The following is a 17,959-nucleotide window of genomic DNA, read 5'->3' as shown; positions in this document are numbered from 1 at the left end:
TTAATATATTACATTTTATTTTCTATTCAGAGCTTCATTTAGTTCAATCTTGGCTTCAAGATCACGAAAACAATATCCCAGCGCTAGCTGCCAGAAACAGAGTTGCATAGCAGATGTTCCAGTTTGTTGAACTATCATTCTAGAACTTTGAGGATTCATTGGAGCAGAAGTCACTACACCAGCTGTCAAAGTTTCAATAGCTGTATCGGCAGAAGCCTTCATAGCATCTATCACATCCGTTGTTAAATAATCAAAAAGTCCATTGGCATGTTCCTCAGGAAGCTTCCTGATATAAGATAACAAATCCCCCTCATTATTTTCTAAACCTGAAGGAATTGCCACGGTATTATTGTCTGGTCTGCTTGAAACTACATTTATTTGTGAGGTCTTGGAACCGCTCATCTTCTGAGGACTATCTGCTACTGAATCATCCCTGTCTAAATCTTTCTTTTTAGGTGCAAAGTGTTGTGACAAAGAATATCGAAATTCCGCATTACAAAGCATATATCCTGTCATTTGTAAATTGTAAATCAACGAAGCCAATCTGTCTGTTGTTGTAATCAGTGTTGTTTCTATACTATATCTATAAAATGACCCTACTAAAGACCCAACTATTGTTCTCACAGCGTCTTTAACCCTTGGAGATGCCAAATCCATGAATTTTGCAAGGATTTCCGACGGGGTAAAACGTACCAAATTTTCGTAGGGTGATTCAGCTGGGAGAGTTTGTAGGAGTGTCGTGTTATCATTCCTAAAATTCTGGTGTATTATATTATCCGATAGATTCTGTGTTGGCATAGATTTGAAATATGAAGAGGATCCTGAAGATGAACCTTCTGGGATTGTGCTCCCAAAGAAATGTTTTTTCTGAAAATTTACAGACTTTATATTCTTTGACTTCTTTAAAAAAACAGATTTTATTGATGACCATATCTTAGATAACAAAGAACCTTCACTTTTCGCCACTGAATTTTGCCCTAAAGTCGCATTCTTTAATGCTCCATGTGTATAAAATTTGCGTTGAGGTGACCTAGAAATATAAATGGAATTCTGTGATGTGTTTGGAATGATGAACGCTTTGTTATCGTATTTTCCAGTTATAATTCTCCCATTGCAGTGTAAAATCGCATTCAAAAAGTGTACATTGATGGTCGAAAGCATTAAAACGAGAGTTAGTGCTAATTTTGGCGAAACAAGCCAACGAAAGCCACTAAATGCTATCATACATCCCAAAATATTCTGACTTTAAAATGTCCCTCGGTTGTAATATTAGGATTCTATTGTCGAAGTTAAAGATCTATATTATCCCTAAATATAGGAGTCTTAACGCATAACAATGGACAATTCCGAAAAAACTATAGTTTCTGTGGAAATCCAAAAGCGCTATCTATATTAAAAGACGAAACATATTCTACAACATCATCTAGCGTTCGCCCTTGTATGTAACAACATCAATTCGGACGTTTTACATGAGTATATCAAAAAAATGATAAATAACGTAAATATAACATGGAATAGTTGGTAATTTGTGGTTCAACCTTACTATGGGAGCACAAGAATGGTTTTCCACCACTTTACCTTGTAACGTTGCCGTTCTCGTATTAATCACAACACATTTTTGTTTTATGTTGTGTTTACAATAAAATATGATGTATTATTCTTCTTTTGTGTTGTATTTTGACTAAATAGCTCTCGTGTACGTCTACATCTCAATTTATATAAAAGACATACAAATGATGCACACATACTACCTATTAGGATTTGTGATATTTAGTTGTTTTGTTTCAGATGTTTTATGTAAGCTACTCTATCGGTTGGAGCCTCATCTATCGCAATCCAAGATTCTAAACTTTTCCAAAACTCACATTCATCCGAGTGTTGAGAATGACCAAGATTCGGAGGATACAAACCAGCAATCATCAACCTACGAACCTGGAGAGGAAGTAAATGTGTGTATATTTTCAATTATAATACTTCACTACTTTAATAGGATGATCAACAAGGTCAGACGGAGGAACATAACAACCTAGAAAATGAAACAGAGAATCGCAAATATAATCCAGAACCATCCAATCAATTTGATAACTATAAGGAACCAAAAGAAAGTCCATACGATCATTCCTCAGCAAGAACCGAAAATGTAGACATAAATCAACATACCAAAAAGGGTGATAACGATAGCAACAATAAAATAGTCGATGATATAAACAAAGATGAGCAGATTCATAACATGCATCAAGATGCCGGTGACATGATTAAGAAAGCTGATGAAACCAAAACAATGGCAGAAGATATTAAAAATAGCTACAAAAATGCCACTACCAATGAGTCTGGTGATAATCCTCATACACATACAGATTCACATTCTATACCAAAGGTTCCAGGTACGATGTATCTAAGGGATGTAATGTATTGTATAGGTGAAGGGAATATTGTCATCACAAATAATACTACCACAATTCCTAAAGATAATGATAAGGAAGAGAAAGTCGATCCCATGAAGTCTATCATTAGTGCTACCAGAAGCTTATATGAGAGGTATATTAATGTATCTTTTTATAATATTTGTACAGAGGTAGACAAAAAAATTTGCCGATATCGGAACCGGATGACTTATCTACTCCAGGTAGGATTTTTTCATCCTTAATATTTTTCAGAACAAGTTTATGCTGCACTGAATGCGCTAGAATATATTATAGATGGATATTGTCACTCTAAAATTGACATTAAAGATGAGAGCCCCAAAGATGATGCAGAAAACACAGCTGAAGAAAATTCTGAGAATCCTGTTGGCGATGATGCAACTGAGCCATCCAGATTCATGCAGTCTAGTCATCTGGGAAATGATGAAGATGAAGAAGACGATGAATATGGAGAGGGGGAAGAGGAAGAGGAAAAAGGTGAAGATACTGTCAACAAGGAGAGCAGCCACGAACTAAACCCTCATAAGGCTGCTGAACAAATAAAAGGAGTAAGTTTAAAGCTATATCTAACAGTAATAAATTAGACACTTTTGGAATTACTGGGGACCTTGAATGATATTATAAAATCAGACACAAGAGTATCTAATGTATTGGTTAGAGACAACGTTGAAAAAACATTATAAATTATTTTCTACTGTATCCAGCCTTTGTCTTTTTATTGTTTGCAATATTTAGTGACTCCAATATGGAGTGCTTTGTTTTACCATCCTCGTTAGATGGCATTTGGAACTGTGCCGATAATATGCTGGCGGTTCCATCGTCGGAGGTTTTCTTTTCTGTACTGCGATTAAATGCTTGAGCCTTGAGGGACTCCTGTGTAACTCCAGATAGTATACATGAAGATATTGTCTTTAGGGTTTGCAAATGTGTCTTTCCTGATTCTAGGGTAAGAGTGATCTCAGGACTGTTATTTTCACGTCTTCCCATAAACGTCTCTAGTTTCGGAGTTTCGTAGCTCCATGATGGATCTATGCGTAATTCTTCTGGACTTTTAGAGGGATTAAGCTTTAAATACCATTTTACTTGCCAAGGTAGCTCATTAGAAAGTAATGAACCCAACGAGTTGCTCTCTTTGAAAGTAGAGGACGTATGCCAGTCTCCTGTTTGAGCTTCTATGTGTACATCTGGTAAAACATCCTCTTTGACATCATGCAAAGAAGAATCTGGGTAGTAAAAGCGGTCATTTGTCTCACCCATGGAAAAGTTGCATCAAAAATGTTCTAAACTACCCAGATATTCATTAAGTGTGTAAAAAACAATAATTATTAGTGTTGGAATAAATGTGTATATCGACCGTCCACAAACTGTTTGATCCACCTGGATGTGGTGTGGGCCATTAAGTGTAGAAGTAAAAGAATCCAATTCACATCCATATATCTGTAGTATGCAAAGGATTTGGTAGGATAATGTACAAGTACAATTAAGTGTTCTGTAAGAATGTCTGGGACTGATTTTATTGGCAAAGTTTGTTCCATTGACGGGAACAACTTTTGTGCCGACTGTGGTAGCAGGGCGCCGAGATGGGCAAGCGTAAATTTGGGTGTACTACTCTGTATAAATTGCTCTGGGATTCATAGAACTCTGGGTGTACATCTGTCCCAAGTAAAATCTCTCACACTAGATAACCTCAAGCCTGAGTGGATAAAGGTATGAATTGACTACAATAATTATAAAACTACAGGTTCTTATGAGTATTGGAAATGAAGTTGCTAACGCGTACTACCTCCACAAATTACCCCCAAATATACCGAAATATCATGTAACTACGGCACCAAGGTTCGTATACACTCGTCTGTAATGCACTCTTTTCAGCGATATGGAAGTGTGGATAAGAAATAAGTATGAGAAACGTATATACTCTATGGATGGAATAGAAGAACCGTGTACATTATTAGCAAAGGGTATGCTGTTGTTCCCACCGAAAAATACTATAGGATATAATCCACGTGATATTATACTAAATAAATCGGCTAATTTTTCTAGGGCACCAATGGCAGCTCAAACGAGGCCACATCAAGCAGATGATAAAAGGTATGCTGATGATGATTTTTACAAACTTTAAAAATACAGTCGACAAACAAATATTTTCGATTTTGATAACCAAGTGTTTGTATAATCGTTTACCAAATAATATTCTTTAGTAATCCAGTCCTTAATCAATCGGGAAACGCAGGAAGTTATGGATTACCCGGGGACTTCAATCCGTTTTCTAACGAAACCTCGCAGAAAGTTACTGATGAGTACTGGCCAAGTGGACCTGGCAACAACAAAAATACAGTGAAACCGCCTAGGGGTGCACCAAATTCATCGTCACCACACATGGATATCACAGATCCAGATAAATTACGCGATGCAAAAATTGATGCAGCTAAACATTCCATCGCTAAATTATTCCAAAATCCATCCCAAATAGGGTTCAAAAATAGTTCGTACCAACAAACTGTAAGCATTATACACCCGCAAAAAATTCGTTTTCAGAAACCAAATTGTGTTAGCGATGGTACTTTAGATTTCGATCTCAGTGAAATTAAAGAAAAATTAGCAAACTTCAACAAAAACCTCTAAAACTTTAAGTTTTGAAATTATTCTGTATTTCTGTGCAGTATATTTAAAGTGTATGTTGCGCACAGAACAAGTGAAATAAAACTAAGGAATAGAGACAAAGAAGTCTCCAGGTAACTACATTTGTACAAGACTGGAACAGAAATAGTAAGAATTTGGAATGCCATTAATAATTTTGTTCCCTTTATGCAAATAAGAAATAATATAAGGCAAAATAAGAGAGAAAGTGTCGGCAATTGCGTATATTTTTCTAATTGGGAAATGGATTGTTTCTCCAGTATCCTTTAACCCTGAACGATTCACGGCACAAAATATCATATGTGTAGGCCAAAAATATCTCAAAGCAATGTGAATGTGATGGGTTAGTTGATTGTTCCAAAAATTCAAATAAAAGATAGACTTTTGAGGAAAGAAGTGTATCTTCCAAGCTGCAGTTGTTTCTAGTAAAAAGCAGTCTAATATGGTACAAATATCGTAACAAGTCACCTATAAAGGTACATTCTTCCTCCTCTAATAAAACATCATCAAGCAACAACTTTTCCACCGAGCCTTCCAAAAGAGTACTTCCCTCAGAAAACCGGGAAGAAGGGAACAATAGTCAAAAGCAGGCCCGTTAAATTAAACATAATGGGAATATAACCCAGTAACGAGTTCTAAATGAAAACATTGGAAGACTTGTAGTTCAAAAATATCTCCAAAAAGAGGGACTTTGAGAATCTGGAAAGGATCAAAGGATCAATAGAACCAGACAAAATAAAAGGTGATTCCAGAGAAATTGAATAGCCACAAACTAACAAGAGTAAACTCAGGATAAGCATAATGTGTAAGAATAAATGACGAATGTGTTAGAAAAGTTAATGTGAGGTAATAATCACAAGATGATCAAAAGGCACTCTAATTTGTACAGCATGCCCTAGAAGTCACTCTTTCATCTGTAAATTTATGAATTAATCATATTGATTCGTACCATCATCGTCGGCAGCTGCTGCCCTGGCGTCTTCTTGGAGCCATTCAGCACCTGCTCCATCAATCTCGACTGCGTGATCAGCCTTTTTGACCTTGAGCACGGGAATTACATGCTCTACAACCATAACCTTGGGTTCTTCAACAATTCTCTCCTTTGTTACATACTGTGGCACATCCACCTCCTTCTCAACGTATTGAACCTGAGGAACCTCAACGATCTTATCTTCGTAGATAATTTTGGGAACATGTCTGACTTTTTCAACAACAACTTCCTTCTTCTTATAAACTGGCTTGTACTTTACTACGGGAACTTCCACGTCAACATATTTGTCAACGACGTGGACCTCTGGAACTTCCACAATCTTCTCCTCAATGATTTCCCTCTCGATTTCAATTACTTTAGTCTGCACAGAATTAAAGTTTAAAGATCAAAATTTACCTGAGTAATTGGCTCGAGGATTTGGTAATGACCTACATCGAGATTCTTGATATCTTGTGTGTCGATACCAGCATCGGCCAAAACAGACTTGTGAGCAAGAACAGATTCTTCTTCCTCAACAAATCCAATACCAGAGCAACAATCAAACATTTTCCTATAAATGATATATCCAAGAAGAAGGCAGTGAACAAACAAACAACTACCGCGCTACGTACTAATTGGTATCCCAAAGAATAAGCGCTGTGGTATAGCAATGAATAGTAACTATTAAATTTAGTGTTTTTAGCGAAACGCTTGGTTAAAAGCAAGAATATAGTCAATACAACATCTATAACATCAAGAACATGCAAACACTGAACTACCAGGGCACCAATATGCACAGTGCAGCAGCCAGGCTTCTTCTAACCTATCAACCCTAGTAAGCCGCAGGTCTTCACAATACTCGCAGGTATGGTTTCCTGCGGTTTCCACTGTGTTCGCCATTAGAAAAGATCAAAAGCTAGAGAATCTGTCTACTACATTCCAATTCCTGACATAGAGTACAAGTTAAAGAATTAGTCTGCTGAATTTACTTTAAATCTTCGCTAGTCCAACACAATTTGTAACCTTTACCAGTTTGGTTGCACTTCCTTATTCAAAACGTGCTCTCCGTCCAGTGATGTATTCGGTAAATTTAGCCAGCTCTGGTGTGTACTTCTAGCTTTAGTGAGTGTTCCATCGGTATATTTCGTAATATCGAAAATATCAAGCATGATGGGCTGAAGGTTAACATAAATAAGGATAAGGGGCTTAACTGTACCTTCTTGCTGTAGTTTGGGTACCTCTTCATCCAAGCAGTTTTTCTTATTCGCGTCCTTCTACGAGAGGGTTTCTTTTTTGGCACTGCATATAGTCTACCAGTAGAGAATCTCAGACTGTCCGAGCCATTTCTTATGAAACATCCTCTGTCAACCGGATGTATTATCCCAGATACTATAAAATAACTGTTTCCCGGGACCAAATTAGATAAAGAGGTCCTTTTGGTTACATTAATGTGTCTGCAAGTGTACAAGAGTAAGATTATAAATGTGAGTATAGTAGGTACCATAAATGGTCCTTTTGGTTGCTAACTAGTAACCTATTTTAGTAGAAGATTAAATGTACGCGGAGATTTTAGTTACTAGATTTACCCTATATGCTCCTTCATAGCATTAGTCTCCATCGGTATGTGGTTATCTTTTGAGTTTACAATTGAGGATTTCAAATCAATTGCAATTTATTTTTATTGACGATCCTCCTTTAGCGAACTTTGCTCTAATACACGAAACTGTGATGCTTTCACAATTTTTTCTGTTCACTGGAAATAAAATAATTCTAAATAGCCGTTTTTGCGTCCAGAATAAGTCATTTATACCTAACATTACGACTAGCATCTATAGATTCAATTCGTCCTGCAATGGTATTGTCTTATTGCTGTAAGAGCGATATACATTGTCCCTATAGGTAATAATTCTGCTTTGAAGGAGTTCATATTGCCCGAATGGATTGATAATTCTAATTCTGAACTAGATCCTGTCAAAGTAGATGCGATTTCAACTACGGATTCAAGCAAGGTACTGAAAAAGATTAGACCATTTCATCTGAACCAGCTGACTGTCTTCAACAGCAACCCTTACAAGCTCTCGAAAACTATACTAAAAAATCCGCTGTTGAAACATCTGTGGAAACTAAGAAGTAGTCCTTCATATCGTAAACATACTTGCAAACGGCTTATAATTAATTCAAGTATCGTTAAACACACGTTCATACACACGGATGCTAAATTCGATAATATCTTGACTACTGACAAAGAATTGATAGACTTTGTACTCTCTAATCCCACGTATACTCAGAGATTTTCCAGGATACAACTGGTTGAGAAACATATATTACAACATTGTCTAAGGGGTACCAAAGAGGCTTATCAAGTTGTAGATACAATAGCTGAAATCACAATTCCTGAACCTTCCGACTGTCGTAAACCTAGGTTTGTTATATAATTAGTTTAAACTTTTCTATAGGTTAGTAGTTGCTTTTGATAATATAAAATATACGAACAATTTGGGCTCATTGATACGCACATCATTGGCATTGAATGTTGATTTGTTGTATTATTTGAAAGGTACCACTGAGCCGTTTAATTGGAAGGTTTCTTCGGTAACTGGGGGGCTTCAATTTCTTATTCCACATAAATGTGGAACTGTTAACGATTTGAAACAATTTTGTAAAAGGAAGAACCTCTTACCGGTAGTTGCCCATATAGAGGGAGACCCTATAGACTCTATAAAGTTCAAGGGAAAAGGACTTTGTATAATATTAGGGAACGAATCCGAAGGTCCAGATACTAGGATTTTGTCATTTTCTAGAAGGTATGGTTCTTGTAAACTTATTAAAATCTGCAGGGTAGCGTTGCCTATGCATCCCTTCATGAACTCGTTGAATGTGTCTATAGCAGGTGCTATATTAATTCACCAACTTCAATATACTCTTTTGAACTCGCGGTAGTCGTTTTAATGGCTTTTTTTCGTAATAATTTGGATGATCAATCCAAAACCCACTTTTTGACCAATCTACCAGATGATGCCATATCGCATATAAGATGGAGTTCTACCTCCAACCCTTTATTATTATCTGCTGGTAGTTGGGATAAAACCCTACGAATATGGAAGCTTTCATCTTCACTCAGAAACTCCATAGCATCAGAAATGGTTATGGTTCTTCGCCAAGATGCTCCAGTGCTTACATCTTGTTTCACTTCGGTATGCATACATTCGTTATATATAATATTTGCATAGGATGGGACCAAGTTGTTTGGTGGTGGCTGTACCAATAATGTCACGGCTTATGATTTGAATTCAGGAGCAAATGGAATGATAGTGGCCAGGCACCAGAAACCCATCTCCGGGATACATTGGGCATCTATTTACAACTTGTTGATAACAACCAGCTGGGATGGTTCTGTATCTCTTTGGGACGGGAGGCAGGAGACACCTGTTTGGACAGAGAATGTAGGAGCCAAAATATTTGCATCAGATTTTAAGCCTAATTTGATTTGTGTTGCAGACAGTGAAGAAAGAATACATGCGTGGGATTTACAAAAAATTCAACACTCTAGTGTTAAGGCGACAATAACTCCCAATCATAAGGGTCAACTTCGTTCTCTATCCCTATTTCCGGATTTGAATACAAAAGTTGGCGTTGTATTCGCAAATATTGCTGGCCGTTGTTTTGTTAATCATTTTGTAGAAGGACCTGATGCACCAAATTTTGCTTTCAAATGTCATCGCTCTATATCTTCTGGCCCCTCAGTTGCTTACGCTGTGAATGCAGTAGATTTTAATACTGTCTACGGTACATTTGTTACCGGTGGAGGTGATGGAAGCTTTACTATATGGGATAAAGACAACAAAACAAAGATAAAACCGTTTAATAATGTAAATGCTCCAGTTGTAGATGTTCGGTTCAGTTCGGAAAATAATCTCTTAGCTTATGCTACCAGTTATGATTGGCAAAAGGGACTTAACAAACTTTTAATGTCAAATACACGGAAGAGTATTGGTATTATAAAGGTAGGTTCTTTTGAAGTTCATATTTAATTTGTGTAGCTCAAGGAAGAAGATGTCAAGCGTCGTCCCAAGACCCAAGGTGGTGTGAATAAGTAAACATACAAGTAATAAATAATCGTAATAGCATTAAAATATAAGATTTATAAATTCCATTAAACACACTTGGACTTAAGTGCTATTAACAATAAGAAGTGCTAATGGAGGACCAACGTCATAATTGGATAGTAAACACCCGTGTTTTGTATGACTTTATAAGTTCTATTAGACTTCCTCAACAACCTCTCTGTGTAGAGTTTACACAAATGCTAGAAAAGTTTGTTTTGCTGGTTTTATAATTTTACTATAGTGAAAATAACGACAACGGTCTATCTAATCAACAAATAGCGTGTGGTTTACAAAGAGAAACTGAAGAAGATGTCTCAATTTACGTAATAGATGTATATATCTGCGAGATTCCCTAATATGTATAAATCACAGGTAACGGTGCCCTCGGAACCCCTCAAAGAAGAACTTAGACGCTACTGTAAATGCTCAGATTATGAAGGATTTCCTCTACCGTGCAATAACAACGATCCAATGTACCAGTGTGTAGGTACAATACGTCTGGAAGGCGATGTTAATAGGTTTGTCTCCATGTATCATTACATTTGCATTCAGGATCTTGTCTACAACTAATGATCATGGTTCCATCATAATGGCTGCAAAGACAACGGAAGGTAAGAATACGTAACTTAAGTTACTAATACTCTTTTAGTCTATCTCTTTGGTTTGAAGAACCTATCACAAAATTCAAACGGTGGTTGCCAAGTAAAAACATTCTATAATACAGAACTAGATGTTAAACCAATTGCCATTCTCAAGGGTCATACAGCTGAAGGGTAAATATCATTGTGTGTAATATTATTTTCAGTTACGGATTGGCGTTCAACCATTCTGCGAGTCAACTTGCTTCATCTTCGGAAGATGGTCTCATGTTTATTTACGATCTAGAGAGTTTGTACTTTATAAAAACAGATTGACTTCCAACAGGTTCAAAGTCAATTTATAGTTACAGTCATGATAATGGAGGGTTAAACTGCGTAGATTATTCTGAATTTGACAACAATATTTGCCTAATTGCGACAGAAGATGGGTATATATTAACCGTTGACCCAAGAGAGAATGGCCCAGTGTCTAGAACAAAAAGGAATAAGGGAGCTCAAAATGCTATCTCTACAACATCTTTCAATTCAAATATATTCGCTTCTGGTGATGTAGAAGGGGTGTGATTGTTATAAATATTTAAAAATATATAGGTGGTACAATTATGGGATCAGCGCAACCTGGTGGAACCCGTACATGAAATAAAGGCACACCCAGAACCTATAGTCAGACTGCATTTCAATAAATTGAGTAGTTCTTTGATAGCCAGTGCCTCCGAAGACTCAACCGTATGCATATTCGATCTAGACTCAGCAGGGAAGGATATAGAATATGAAGAACAGGATGTGGACGACGATTCTCCTCCGGAACTTATTTTCACTCACAACGGACATCAAGAAAAAATATACGACTTTTCCTGGAGTTCAAACGAAGATACTGATACATTTATCACATCTGTAGGTGAAGATTATGTTCTTCAAATGTGGCAAATGACTGCTGACGTAATCGACTATTCAAGTGAAGATGAATAACCATATAAAGAAGTAAGTATTACAAATTAAAGCTCTGAACCAAAACTAAAATCTACTTTGGTACCATAACTTCCTTCTTCAGAAACTCTAATAGCTGCGGTCTTTGATTCTTCATGCCTTACAACCAATTCAAACGATGTAAGCGGATCTTTTTTAGGAGTTACCAGATATTTGTAACCTTCTTCATTATGAGACAATATCTTCGCATTTTTGAATGTAACATCACCAATCAAACGGTAAGGGAAACTTTTAGGGTAGAATGTCCAACTTTTGTTCAACATGTTGATGTTCCAAGTAATTCCATTATAGCTCTGAGGATTGTTCAAATTGGTATTGAGCTTTACACCCGTTTTAGAAGCGTTGTTAAACACATCTCTAGCCAGAATAAAATTATTAGAACCACTATTTGTCTCAACAACTGAATAATGTTCCGACGGGGAATGCTGTATTAAAACATTGGTAGGCTGGTTTGTAGTGTGCGAGATATAAATCATGGTATCTTCATTTTTCTTAGCTATCTCCATGTAACAATTTCCAATTAGTAGTGGTGATTTGTCGCTATTCTTAAGGAGTTTGATGACTGTGAATGAATCAGAAGTTGAGATTAACTTGTATTGGGAAAACTTTGAAATAGGTTTACATATATTTTCGTTTATCCCCTTATCGGTATTCTTAAACTGACCGATACATAATACACCACTATTATCTAGTGGGTTAGGACTCAAGTATCCCATTCTACCCGAAGTATCTCTGTTGTTCCATACTTGGTGTGAATATTCCATGATATCCAACCTGTCAGAATCTACAGGTTCCTTTCTTTCGTGATAGCTACAACTGTCTATACTATGCCACATCTTATTTTCATAAATAGGTCCATTTTTAAGCATGATGCTAACATATGTTGTGGATGTATAAGGAAAACATCTTGAGGCCATAACAAATGTACGTCCCTCTGGAATTTCAAATATTGTGGACCCAAATGTAATCCTAGTAACAGAAACATATCGATCATTTTCATCGTCATGTTCTTTACCATCTAAATAACGAAAAACGTCACACTTTCCATGGCTTATTTTTTCTATATTATCATCGCCTTCAAACGCATCAATATTCAAATGAAACGGGTTCCTATGAGATTTATGCGAACTTTGTACCTCATTACGTACATTATATGGCTTTAAATCTTTGAATTTTGTAAAATCCAACAAAGGTTTGACTTTGTTTGTGAATGCACATGTATAATATTGCTCAACAGAGACCTTGTCAAACAATGAAGTTACAAGAATATTGGCTTTATTTGGTTCTTGTACATAACACACCTCAAATCTACTTGCTTTTTCAGGTAATGGCAACTTACAATTCTGAAAAAACGCCATTTTATACAAATCATCAACGTTATCCATAACTGTGCACTTGAAATCTGATGAACTGATGGCCAAAGTCTCCCTGGATTGAAAACCATTAGTTTGGGATAAATCGGTAGAAAAGTCAACTTTTGGACCAGTATGAGATTCTGCAACTTTAGACTTTGCCCAATCACCTGCAGTAGATACAGCATCGTACATGCTTGTAATGAAAGTATATGAAGCGGATTGCGGAGTTGTTTCCGACACTTCTTGGATGTTTTCATCTTTATTTTTGTCTCGGTCCTCATCAGAATCAGAATCTTCATCATCTACGTAAGAAATGTCAGAGTATTCATGTTCCTGTGCTTCTATAGCGGGTACCTCCTGAGTGTCTGCAGCTTTAGTAAGGCCCTCTGATTTCCTATCCACTTCAAAATTTATTGAAAAATAATCGCTCACATTAGAAGCCATACTAGTTATGGTCTGTAGATATTTCCTAACAATATGGGTACCATGTAAATCATATTCAACTGCAACCTTTTTCCTAACTTGGCGATGCTTCCAGTCGGTATTTGTCACAAGTATCTTTGCATTTCTCGCAAATGGAAGTATAGAAACGGCTTTATCCCCAAATAGCACATTTACTTCCTTCCCGAACGTAACAGAATGGTCCACCAAGAAGGTGGTGGAGTTAGACCCATTCAATACCCGCAGTCCAAGCAAGTAGTATGTTTCTGATGGGTTCAAAACATCAACCGTAATTCTCCCATGCGGAGATGAAAGGTCCAAAAGATTCCTGTCTTCAGGGAAGAAATGACATGCAGAAAAATGTGCAGCTGTGATAAGGAAAAAAAGGCCAAAACGGCACACAATGCTGAAATTAATAAATGACATGTTTATCATTTTATATTATTGTACAATTCAAGTATAACTGAAAGATTGGTCCGGCAAAGCCTACTACGTATCGATATACCACAGAAAAACTACCATTAGATTAAATATACAAGATAAACTTCCACAAAAATATTTAAAATTATTGTTTAGCTGGTGGAAGATAGAAATGTGAATCCATTATAATGGAAATGCAGTAATGCTGGCATACACCACCAGCACACAGCACCGCGTCCACCAAAACCGGCATTGTCGGGAAATGTGTACAGAATTTCCAGTATAATCAGAATTACTGGTTTTATCTAACCTATAATTTATAAATTTTATAAATTAGTGCGATATGCGCTAGGATTTCTTGGTCTTGAATCTTTTTAGCGCGGAATGGGCATTGTTTATTTTGTTAATGTCTACCAGTTCGAAATGACCGTTTAATCCGAATAAGTAAGCGTTTATAAACAGCCTAGATATTGTTCTGGTCACAATTAGAATGATGTCCTGATTATTTGCCTTCGAGTGGTACACATATTTTACGAGCTGCTTTTCAGTACCCTTAATAACTGCATTTTTATATTTTACATCGTTTATAACGTAGTTTCTGTGTGCTGGAACTGTGTATACGTCTGTATTGTCATCCAGTTTCAAGCTTAATACCCTCGTTTCCCCTTGTTTCAGTGGTAGTGATAGATCAATGGGAAACATGTCTTCCTTGTGAACAGCCATTCCTAAAAAATTGCGATTAACTATAGTAGCCTCAATATTTGTCAGAATCCCCCAATTGAAGCTGCTATTTGGCCTTTTAAGCTCCATGGATTTATCCTCGGCTTCCAGGCAACGGAATTCTTCTATCAAGTTGTTCCCTTTTTCATATGTCAAGAAAAGCTTTGCAATCTTTACATCATCATATGGAAATTCTACCCATATATGATACCTGATCCCCTTAGAATCTATTGTGCAAGTTTCGTCGCCAAACTTCACAGTCGTTTTGGTACCCCTAGTGATACCGGTGAAATAAACAAGTTCCTTCCCTAAAGTCAAATACCTTAAGTCACTTGGATATTCTTGTTTACTGAAGTCAATGGTATCAGAGATGTGGACCTCTTTGTCTAAGGTCAATGAACCAATATTCAAATCCTTATAAATATTGTCTTTTCCCTTTGTCAATTTGTAAATTTCAGAATTAATAGATTCCTGTGTAAAATTTAACGTCTCTTTTTCTTTTCCTATTGCGATTTCTATGGTTATAGATCGCAACTCTTCTTCATTGTATGACGTAGTCACTGTTACACTTGTAGGATTACTCAATAACTTAATCTCATGCTTTCCAAATACTATAGGATTTAACACCTTATCCTTTTGTTTATATGTTACTATCAGTTTGCCACCGAGTTTAGACTCGGTTCTGCTTGCTCCTGATAGTGTTATGCTATCAACCAGTAATGGAACTGTATCTTTCAATGATTCATCAGAATTATTAAAAGGAATGTTTGTGGTCGTTAGCTTGTTATCTGCGTAATGATCCTCCCTAACACCATCATCCGTCAATGTAAATATGCGATAAATTTGTGGCGCAGTTCCGTCAGCTCTACCGTATTTAAAAACCTGTCTCCATCTATGTCTTGATTCCAAGCTAAATTCCTTATCTTGAACTTTAAGGTAGCCAACTGACATCTTACTTTCTGGGTCAGAGTACATAATTTTCTGATTGCCCATAGAGTGGGAGAGAACACGCGATCTAGGATCATTAAAATTAACATTAACTCCAAGAGTAACAGGAATCAACTCCATAATTGATTTCTCTATCTTGTCTTTAATGGCATCTATAAGAAAATCTTTAGTTGAAAATTTTGTATCAGAAATAAGATATAGCTTGTCATCACTGCGAACTTCATAAAACTGCCTAACAACATCTACGTCTTTCACAAGATCAACCAAGAGGAAGCTGTAAATTCCATGTGTTATTCTAGAGACTTGAGCCCACCCTTCAGAGATCTCTATAACTGAATTTTTCCACTCAACTTTGCTAATCCTTTTTCCATAAGATGTTGTATAAGTTATACAATCAGATGATGGAATTAGTGTATCCACTCCGTCAGGAATTGCGTAGTCATCTAAATTTAACACTATATTATGCCAATTATGGTCTTCATTTTTGTCCAACAAGTTAGAAAGTTTTGCCTCATTCAAAATCTTAACCCTATCCTCATGAGCTTGCTCTACCAATTTACCGTTATCTTTCTTGTATACGATAAGCTCCTTTTGTGATTGTAATAATATTAAAGATTCTGATCCATTAACATCGCAATGTAACAATTGAGAGCATATATTTGTGTTTATCTCCGCTGATACGCCTTCCCAAATTACTTTATCTAAAGTCTTGTAAGAAATAAAATTATCACCATAAAATGTTGTATTATCATCCAACTTAGCCACGATGAGATCTTCACATTCATTGTCTATAGTAATCGTGTATTTATCCCCAACTATATCTACACCCAAAGCAGACCGATTCAAATAATGTGCTAGTGTCATTGATGATACTAATGCGAAAGTGTGAAGTTCGTATGTGTAAGCCTTTCTTACTTCATTTGCCTTTGTCTTAAGTGGTATAGATGTTATTGAAATATTATTATGATTTAAAGATATCATACCAAATTCCATTTTTTTATTTCGTTGTCTATGAAAAGTTAAAAATGTCAACAATTCGGTATTACAAGAAAATTCAAATGATCCTAAATCTGTAACCTTGATAGAACGAATAATAGTGGTAGTGTTTAGATCCGATGGTCGTATAGTGAAGTGGTTAGATTCTTGATAAGCATAAATGGTCATGTTATCTATTTCACTGGGAAAGTTTTTCTTAATATCGTAATCCCAGAAAATGAGGTTTCGCTTCCTATTATGGGTAGTATTTTGATCTCTAGATAATTTTATCATAGAAGAAGATGATGATAAAGAGTCCACAATGTTATACTGGTGCTGTTCGTTTGATATACACTTGTAGTAAGTATAATATTCTTTATTGTCAACGTACTCATATATTACAACCAAGGATGTATTTTTTTTAGCTTTTTCGTTTTTTCCTCCTTTTCCGGGGCTAAAAAAATGCCAAACATAAACTTCTTTGACTTTGTCCTTGACCGTTTCAGGAGTGTTCCTAAAAACAATTCCATCAATTTTATCAGCATTTTGTCCCTTTGGATCATTGTAGTAAAAAATACCACCATTAAACGCAGTGGATCTCATGAAACTTGGTACCTTGTCTTCAATCAAATCTAGGCTCTCTTTAGGAGTGGATGAAAATATATTCATGCCCTGCGTAGTTAACATACCAAGACGTGAAAGCGAAAAATCTGAGATTTTTTCAAACCACCATGCACCGAGACGCTGTCTATAAATCCTTCTTTTAACACAAGCACCTTTAGAGTCGAATGATTCAATCCTAATACAAAACTTTTTATTAGCATCTGTGTACGTTGTTACGATACGCTCGTGATAGTTAAAACCAGAACACTGCAGGTTCTTCCACCAAAACTTAACACAACCAATGGTCAAATACTTCTTAGAATTATTTGAAATAGTTGGATCGACCTTATACTGTTTTATTTGGGTTCTATTGTCAGAAGGATCATCTTCAAGTAAAGTTTCGATGATAGAAGGGTGATGCTTATTACTAAATACATCAAGGAATATGTATTTCTCTTTTTGTATATCATCATTTGTAGCTGCGTTACTGTGTCCCGTACATTTTTTGCCGAGATAAACCGGGGATGAACCAATGTAACCAATCCACACGAATGGAGTTTTTATCCATGAACATATTCCTTGCGAAGATTTTATGGCTATTATGGAGTAGAGTGTGAGTAGTAAGAGTATCTTTCTAGGCGAAACCATCTTCATCCCGGTTCCATAAAAACGATCTAACCGTTTTGTTCGCCCATGATAATAAATAATTGAACGCTCACATAATTAAAGGGTCTCGTACTTGTCTAATCCCTGCTGAAATCAAAAATGTGTA

At 36.3% G+C, this 17,959-nt stretch overlaps 12 protein-coding genes across 12 annotated transcripts, besides 4 other annotated features; 5 read left to right on the top strand and 7 right to left on the bottom strand.

The window, feature by feature from the left end:
- Nucleotides 1–22: part of a sequence feature (AT_rich) that runs on past the window's edge.
- BEWA_033440 (signal peptide-containing protein) lies at nt 16–1,523 on the bottom strand (the record flags this gene model as incomplete). Its single annotated transcript, XM_004830100.1, has 1 exon — nt 16–1,523. The coding sequence occupies exon 1, from the start codon at nt 1,222–1,224 to the stop codon at nt 16–18; it is 1,209 nt and encodes a 402-aa protein (XP_004830157.1). The 5' UTR covers nt 1,225–1,523.
- Nucleotides 1,524–1,733: 210 nt separating this feature from the next.
- Nucleotides 1,734–3,007, top strand: BEWA_033430 (hypothetical protein; the record flags this gene model as incomplete). The annotated part of the gene is made up of 4 exons (XM_004830099.1): nt 1,734–1,949; nt 1,991–2,538; nt 2,574–2,626; nt 2,658–3,007. The coding sequence occupies 4 exons, from the start codon at nt 1,734–1,736 to the stop codon at nt 3,005–3,007; spliced, it is 1,167 nt and encodes a 388-aa protein (XP_004830156.1).
- Nucleotides 2,846–2,907: a sequence feature (CT-rich).
- Nucleotides 3,008–3,107: 100 nt separating the features above from the next.
- On the bottom strand, nt 3,108–3,680 carry BEWA_033420 (hypothetical protein; the record flags this gene model as incomplete). The annotated part of the gene is made up of 1 exon (XM_004830098.1): nt 3,108–3,680. The coding sequence occupies one exon, from the start codon at nt 3,678–3,680 to the stop codon at nt 3,108–3,110; it is 573 nt and encodes a 190-aa protein (XP_004830155.1).
- A 143-nt stretch (nt 3,681–3,823) lies between these two features.
- On the top strand, nt 3,824–5,048 carry BEWA_033410 (ADP-ribosylation factor GTPase-activating, putative; the record flags this gene model as incomplete). Its single annotated transcript, XM_004830097.1, has 6 exons — nt 3,824–4,130; nt 4,165–4,259; nt 4,296–4,384; nt 4,418–4,514; nt 4,554–4,589; nt 4,625–5,048. Exons 1-6 carry the CDS (start codon nt 3,921–3,923, stop codon nt 5,046–5,048), a joined length of 951 nt encoding a protein of 316 aa, XP_004830154.1. The 5' UTR covers nt 3,824–3,920.
- Nucleotides 5,049–5,126: 78 nt separating this feature from the next.
- On the bottom strand, nt 5,127–5,741 carry BEWA_033400 (hypothetical protein). The gene has a single exon (XM_004830096.1). The coding sequence runs from the start codon at nt 5,361–5,363 to the stop codon at nt 5,163–5,165; it is 201 nt and encodes a 66-aa protein (XP_004830153.1). The 5' UTR covers nt 5,364–5,741; the 3' UTR covers nt 5,127–5,162.
- A 151-nt stretch (nt 5,742–5,892) lies between these two features.
- On the bottom strand, nt 5,893–6,773 carry BEWA_033390 (hypothetical protein). Its single transcript, XM_004830095.1, has 4 exons — nt 6,644–6,773; nt 6,451–6,604; nt 6,013–6,415; nt 5,893–5,977 (listed from the first exon to the last, which is right to left on the bottom strand). The coding sequence occupies exons 2-4, from the start codon at nt 6,598–6,600 to the stop codon at nt 5,940–5,942; spliced, it is 591 nt and encodes a 196-aa protein (XP_004830152.1). The 5' UTR covers nt 6,601–6,604; nt 6,644–6,773; the 3' UTR covers nt 5,893–5,939.
- Nucleotides 6,774–7,058: 285 nt separating this feature from the next.
- BEWA_033380 (hypothetical protein) lies at nt 7,059–7,279 on the bottom strand (the record flags this gene model as incomplete). The annotated part of the gene is made up of 2 exons (XM_004830094.1): nt 7,059–7,208; nt 7,250–7,279. 2 exons carry the CDS (start codon nt 7,277–7,279, stop codon nt 7,059–7,061), a joined length of 180 nt encoding a protein of 59 aa, XP_004830151.1.
- Nucleotides 7,280–7,761: 482 nt separating this feature from the next.
- Nucleotides 7,762–8,973, top strand: BEWA_033370 (RNA methyltransferase, TrmH family member protein; the record flags this gene model as incomplete). Its single annotated transcript, XM_004830093.1, has 4 exons — nt 7,762–7,813; nt 7,933–8,455; nt 8,490–8,837; nt 8,871–8,973. 4 exons carry the CDS (start codon nt 7,762–7,764, stop codon nt 8,971–8,973), a joined length of 1,026 nt encoding a protein of 341 aa, XP_004830150.1.
- An 8-nt stretch (nt 8,974–8,981) lies between these two features.
- Nucleotides 8,982–10,130, top strand: BEWA_033360 (hypothetical protein; the record flags this gene model as incomplete). Its single annotated transcript, XM_004830092.1, has 3 exons — nt 8,982–9,227; nt 9,264–10,037; nt 10,074–10,130. 3 exons carry the CDS (start codon nt 8,982–8,984, stop codon nt 10,128–10,130), a joined length of 1,077 nt encoding a protein of 358 aa, XP_004830149.1.
- A 21-nt stretch (nt 10,131–10,151) lies between these two features.
- BEWA_033350 (chromatin assembly factor 1, putative) lies at nt 10,152–11,707 on the top strand (the record flags this gene model as incomplete). The annotated part of the gene is made up of 9 exons (XM_004830091.1): nt 10,152–10,347; nt 10,381–10,471; nt 10,512–10,657; nt 10,692–10,750; nt 10,789–10,830; nt 10,870–10,912; nt 10,945–11,027; nt 11,064–11,296; nt 11,330–11,707. The coding sequence occupies exons 1-9, from the start codon at nt 10,232–10,234 to the stop codon at nt 11,705–11,707; spliced, it is 1,191 nt and encodes a 396-aa protein (XP_004830148.1). The 5' UTR covers nt 10,152–10,231.
- Nucleotides 11,306–11,328: a sequence feature (AT_rich).
- A 26-nt stretch (nt 11,708–11,733) lies between the features above and the next one.
- On the bottom strand, nt 11,734–13,956 carry BEWA_033340 (hypothetical protein; the record flags this gene model as incomplete). The annotated part of the gene is made up of 1 exon (XM_004830090.1): nt 11,734–13,956. One exon carries the CDS (start codon nt 13,954–13,956, stop codon nt 11,734–11,736), a length of 2,223 nt encoding a protein of 740 aa, XP_004830147.1.
- A 296-nt stretch (nt 13,957–14,252) lies between these two features.
- Nucleotides 14,253–14,277: a sequence feature (AT_rich).
- Nucleotides 14,261–17,835, bottom strand: BEWA_033330 (hypothetical protein; the record flags this gene model as incomplete). Its single annotated transcript, XM_004830089.1, has 1 exon — nt 14,261–17,835. One exon carries the CDS (start codon nt 17,833–17,835, stop codon nt 14,290–14,292), a length of 3,546 nt encoding a protein of 1,181 aa, XP_004830146.1. The 3' UTR covers nt 14,261–14,289.
- Between the last annotated feature and the right edge of the window lie 124 nt (nt 17,836–17,959).

This window comes from Theileria equi, chromosome 1 (assembly GCF_000342415.1).
Source record: "Theileria equi strain WA chromosome 1, complete sequence".
In the NCBI taxonomy this organism is placed as follows: domain Eukaryota; phylum Apicomplexa; class Aconoidasida; order Piroplasmida; family Theileriidae; genus Theileria; species Theileria equi.
The sequence above is the reverse complement of the archived record's forward strand: the minus strand, read 5'-3'. Positions and strand labels throughout refer to the sequence as shown.

Coding starts and splice junctions, on each gene's coding strand:
- BEWA_033400 (XM_004830096.1), bottom strand. CDS start 5,363: ATGATATTTTGTGCCGTGAATCGTTCAGGGTTAAAGGATACTGGAGAA.
- BEWA_033390 (XM_004830095.1), bottom strand. CDS start 6,600: ATGTTTGATTGTTGCTCTGGTATTGGATTTGTTGAGGAAGAAGAATCT. Junction 6,416..6,450: donor TCCTCGAGCCAATTACTCAG/GTAAATTTTGAT, acceptor AATTCTGTGCAG/ACTAAAGTAATTGAAATCGA. Junction 5,978..6,012: donor AGCAGCTGCCGACGATGATG/GTACGAATCAAT, acceptor ATAAATTTACAG/ATGAAAGAGTGACTTCTAGG.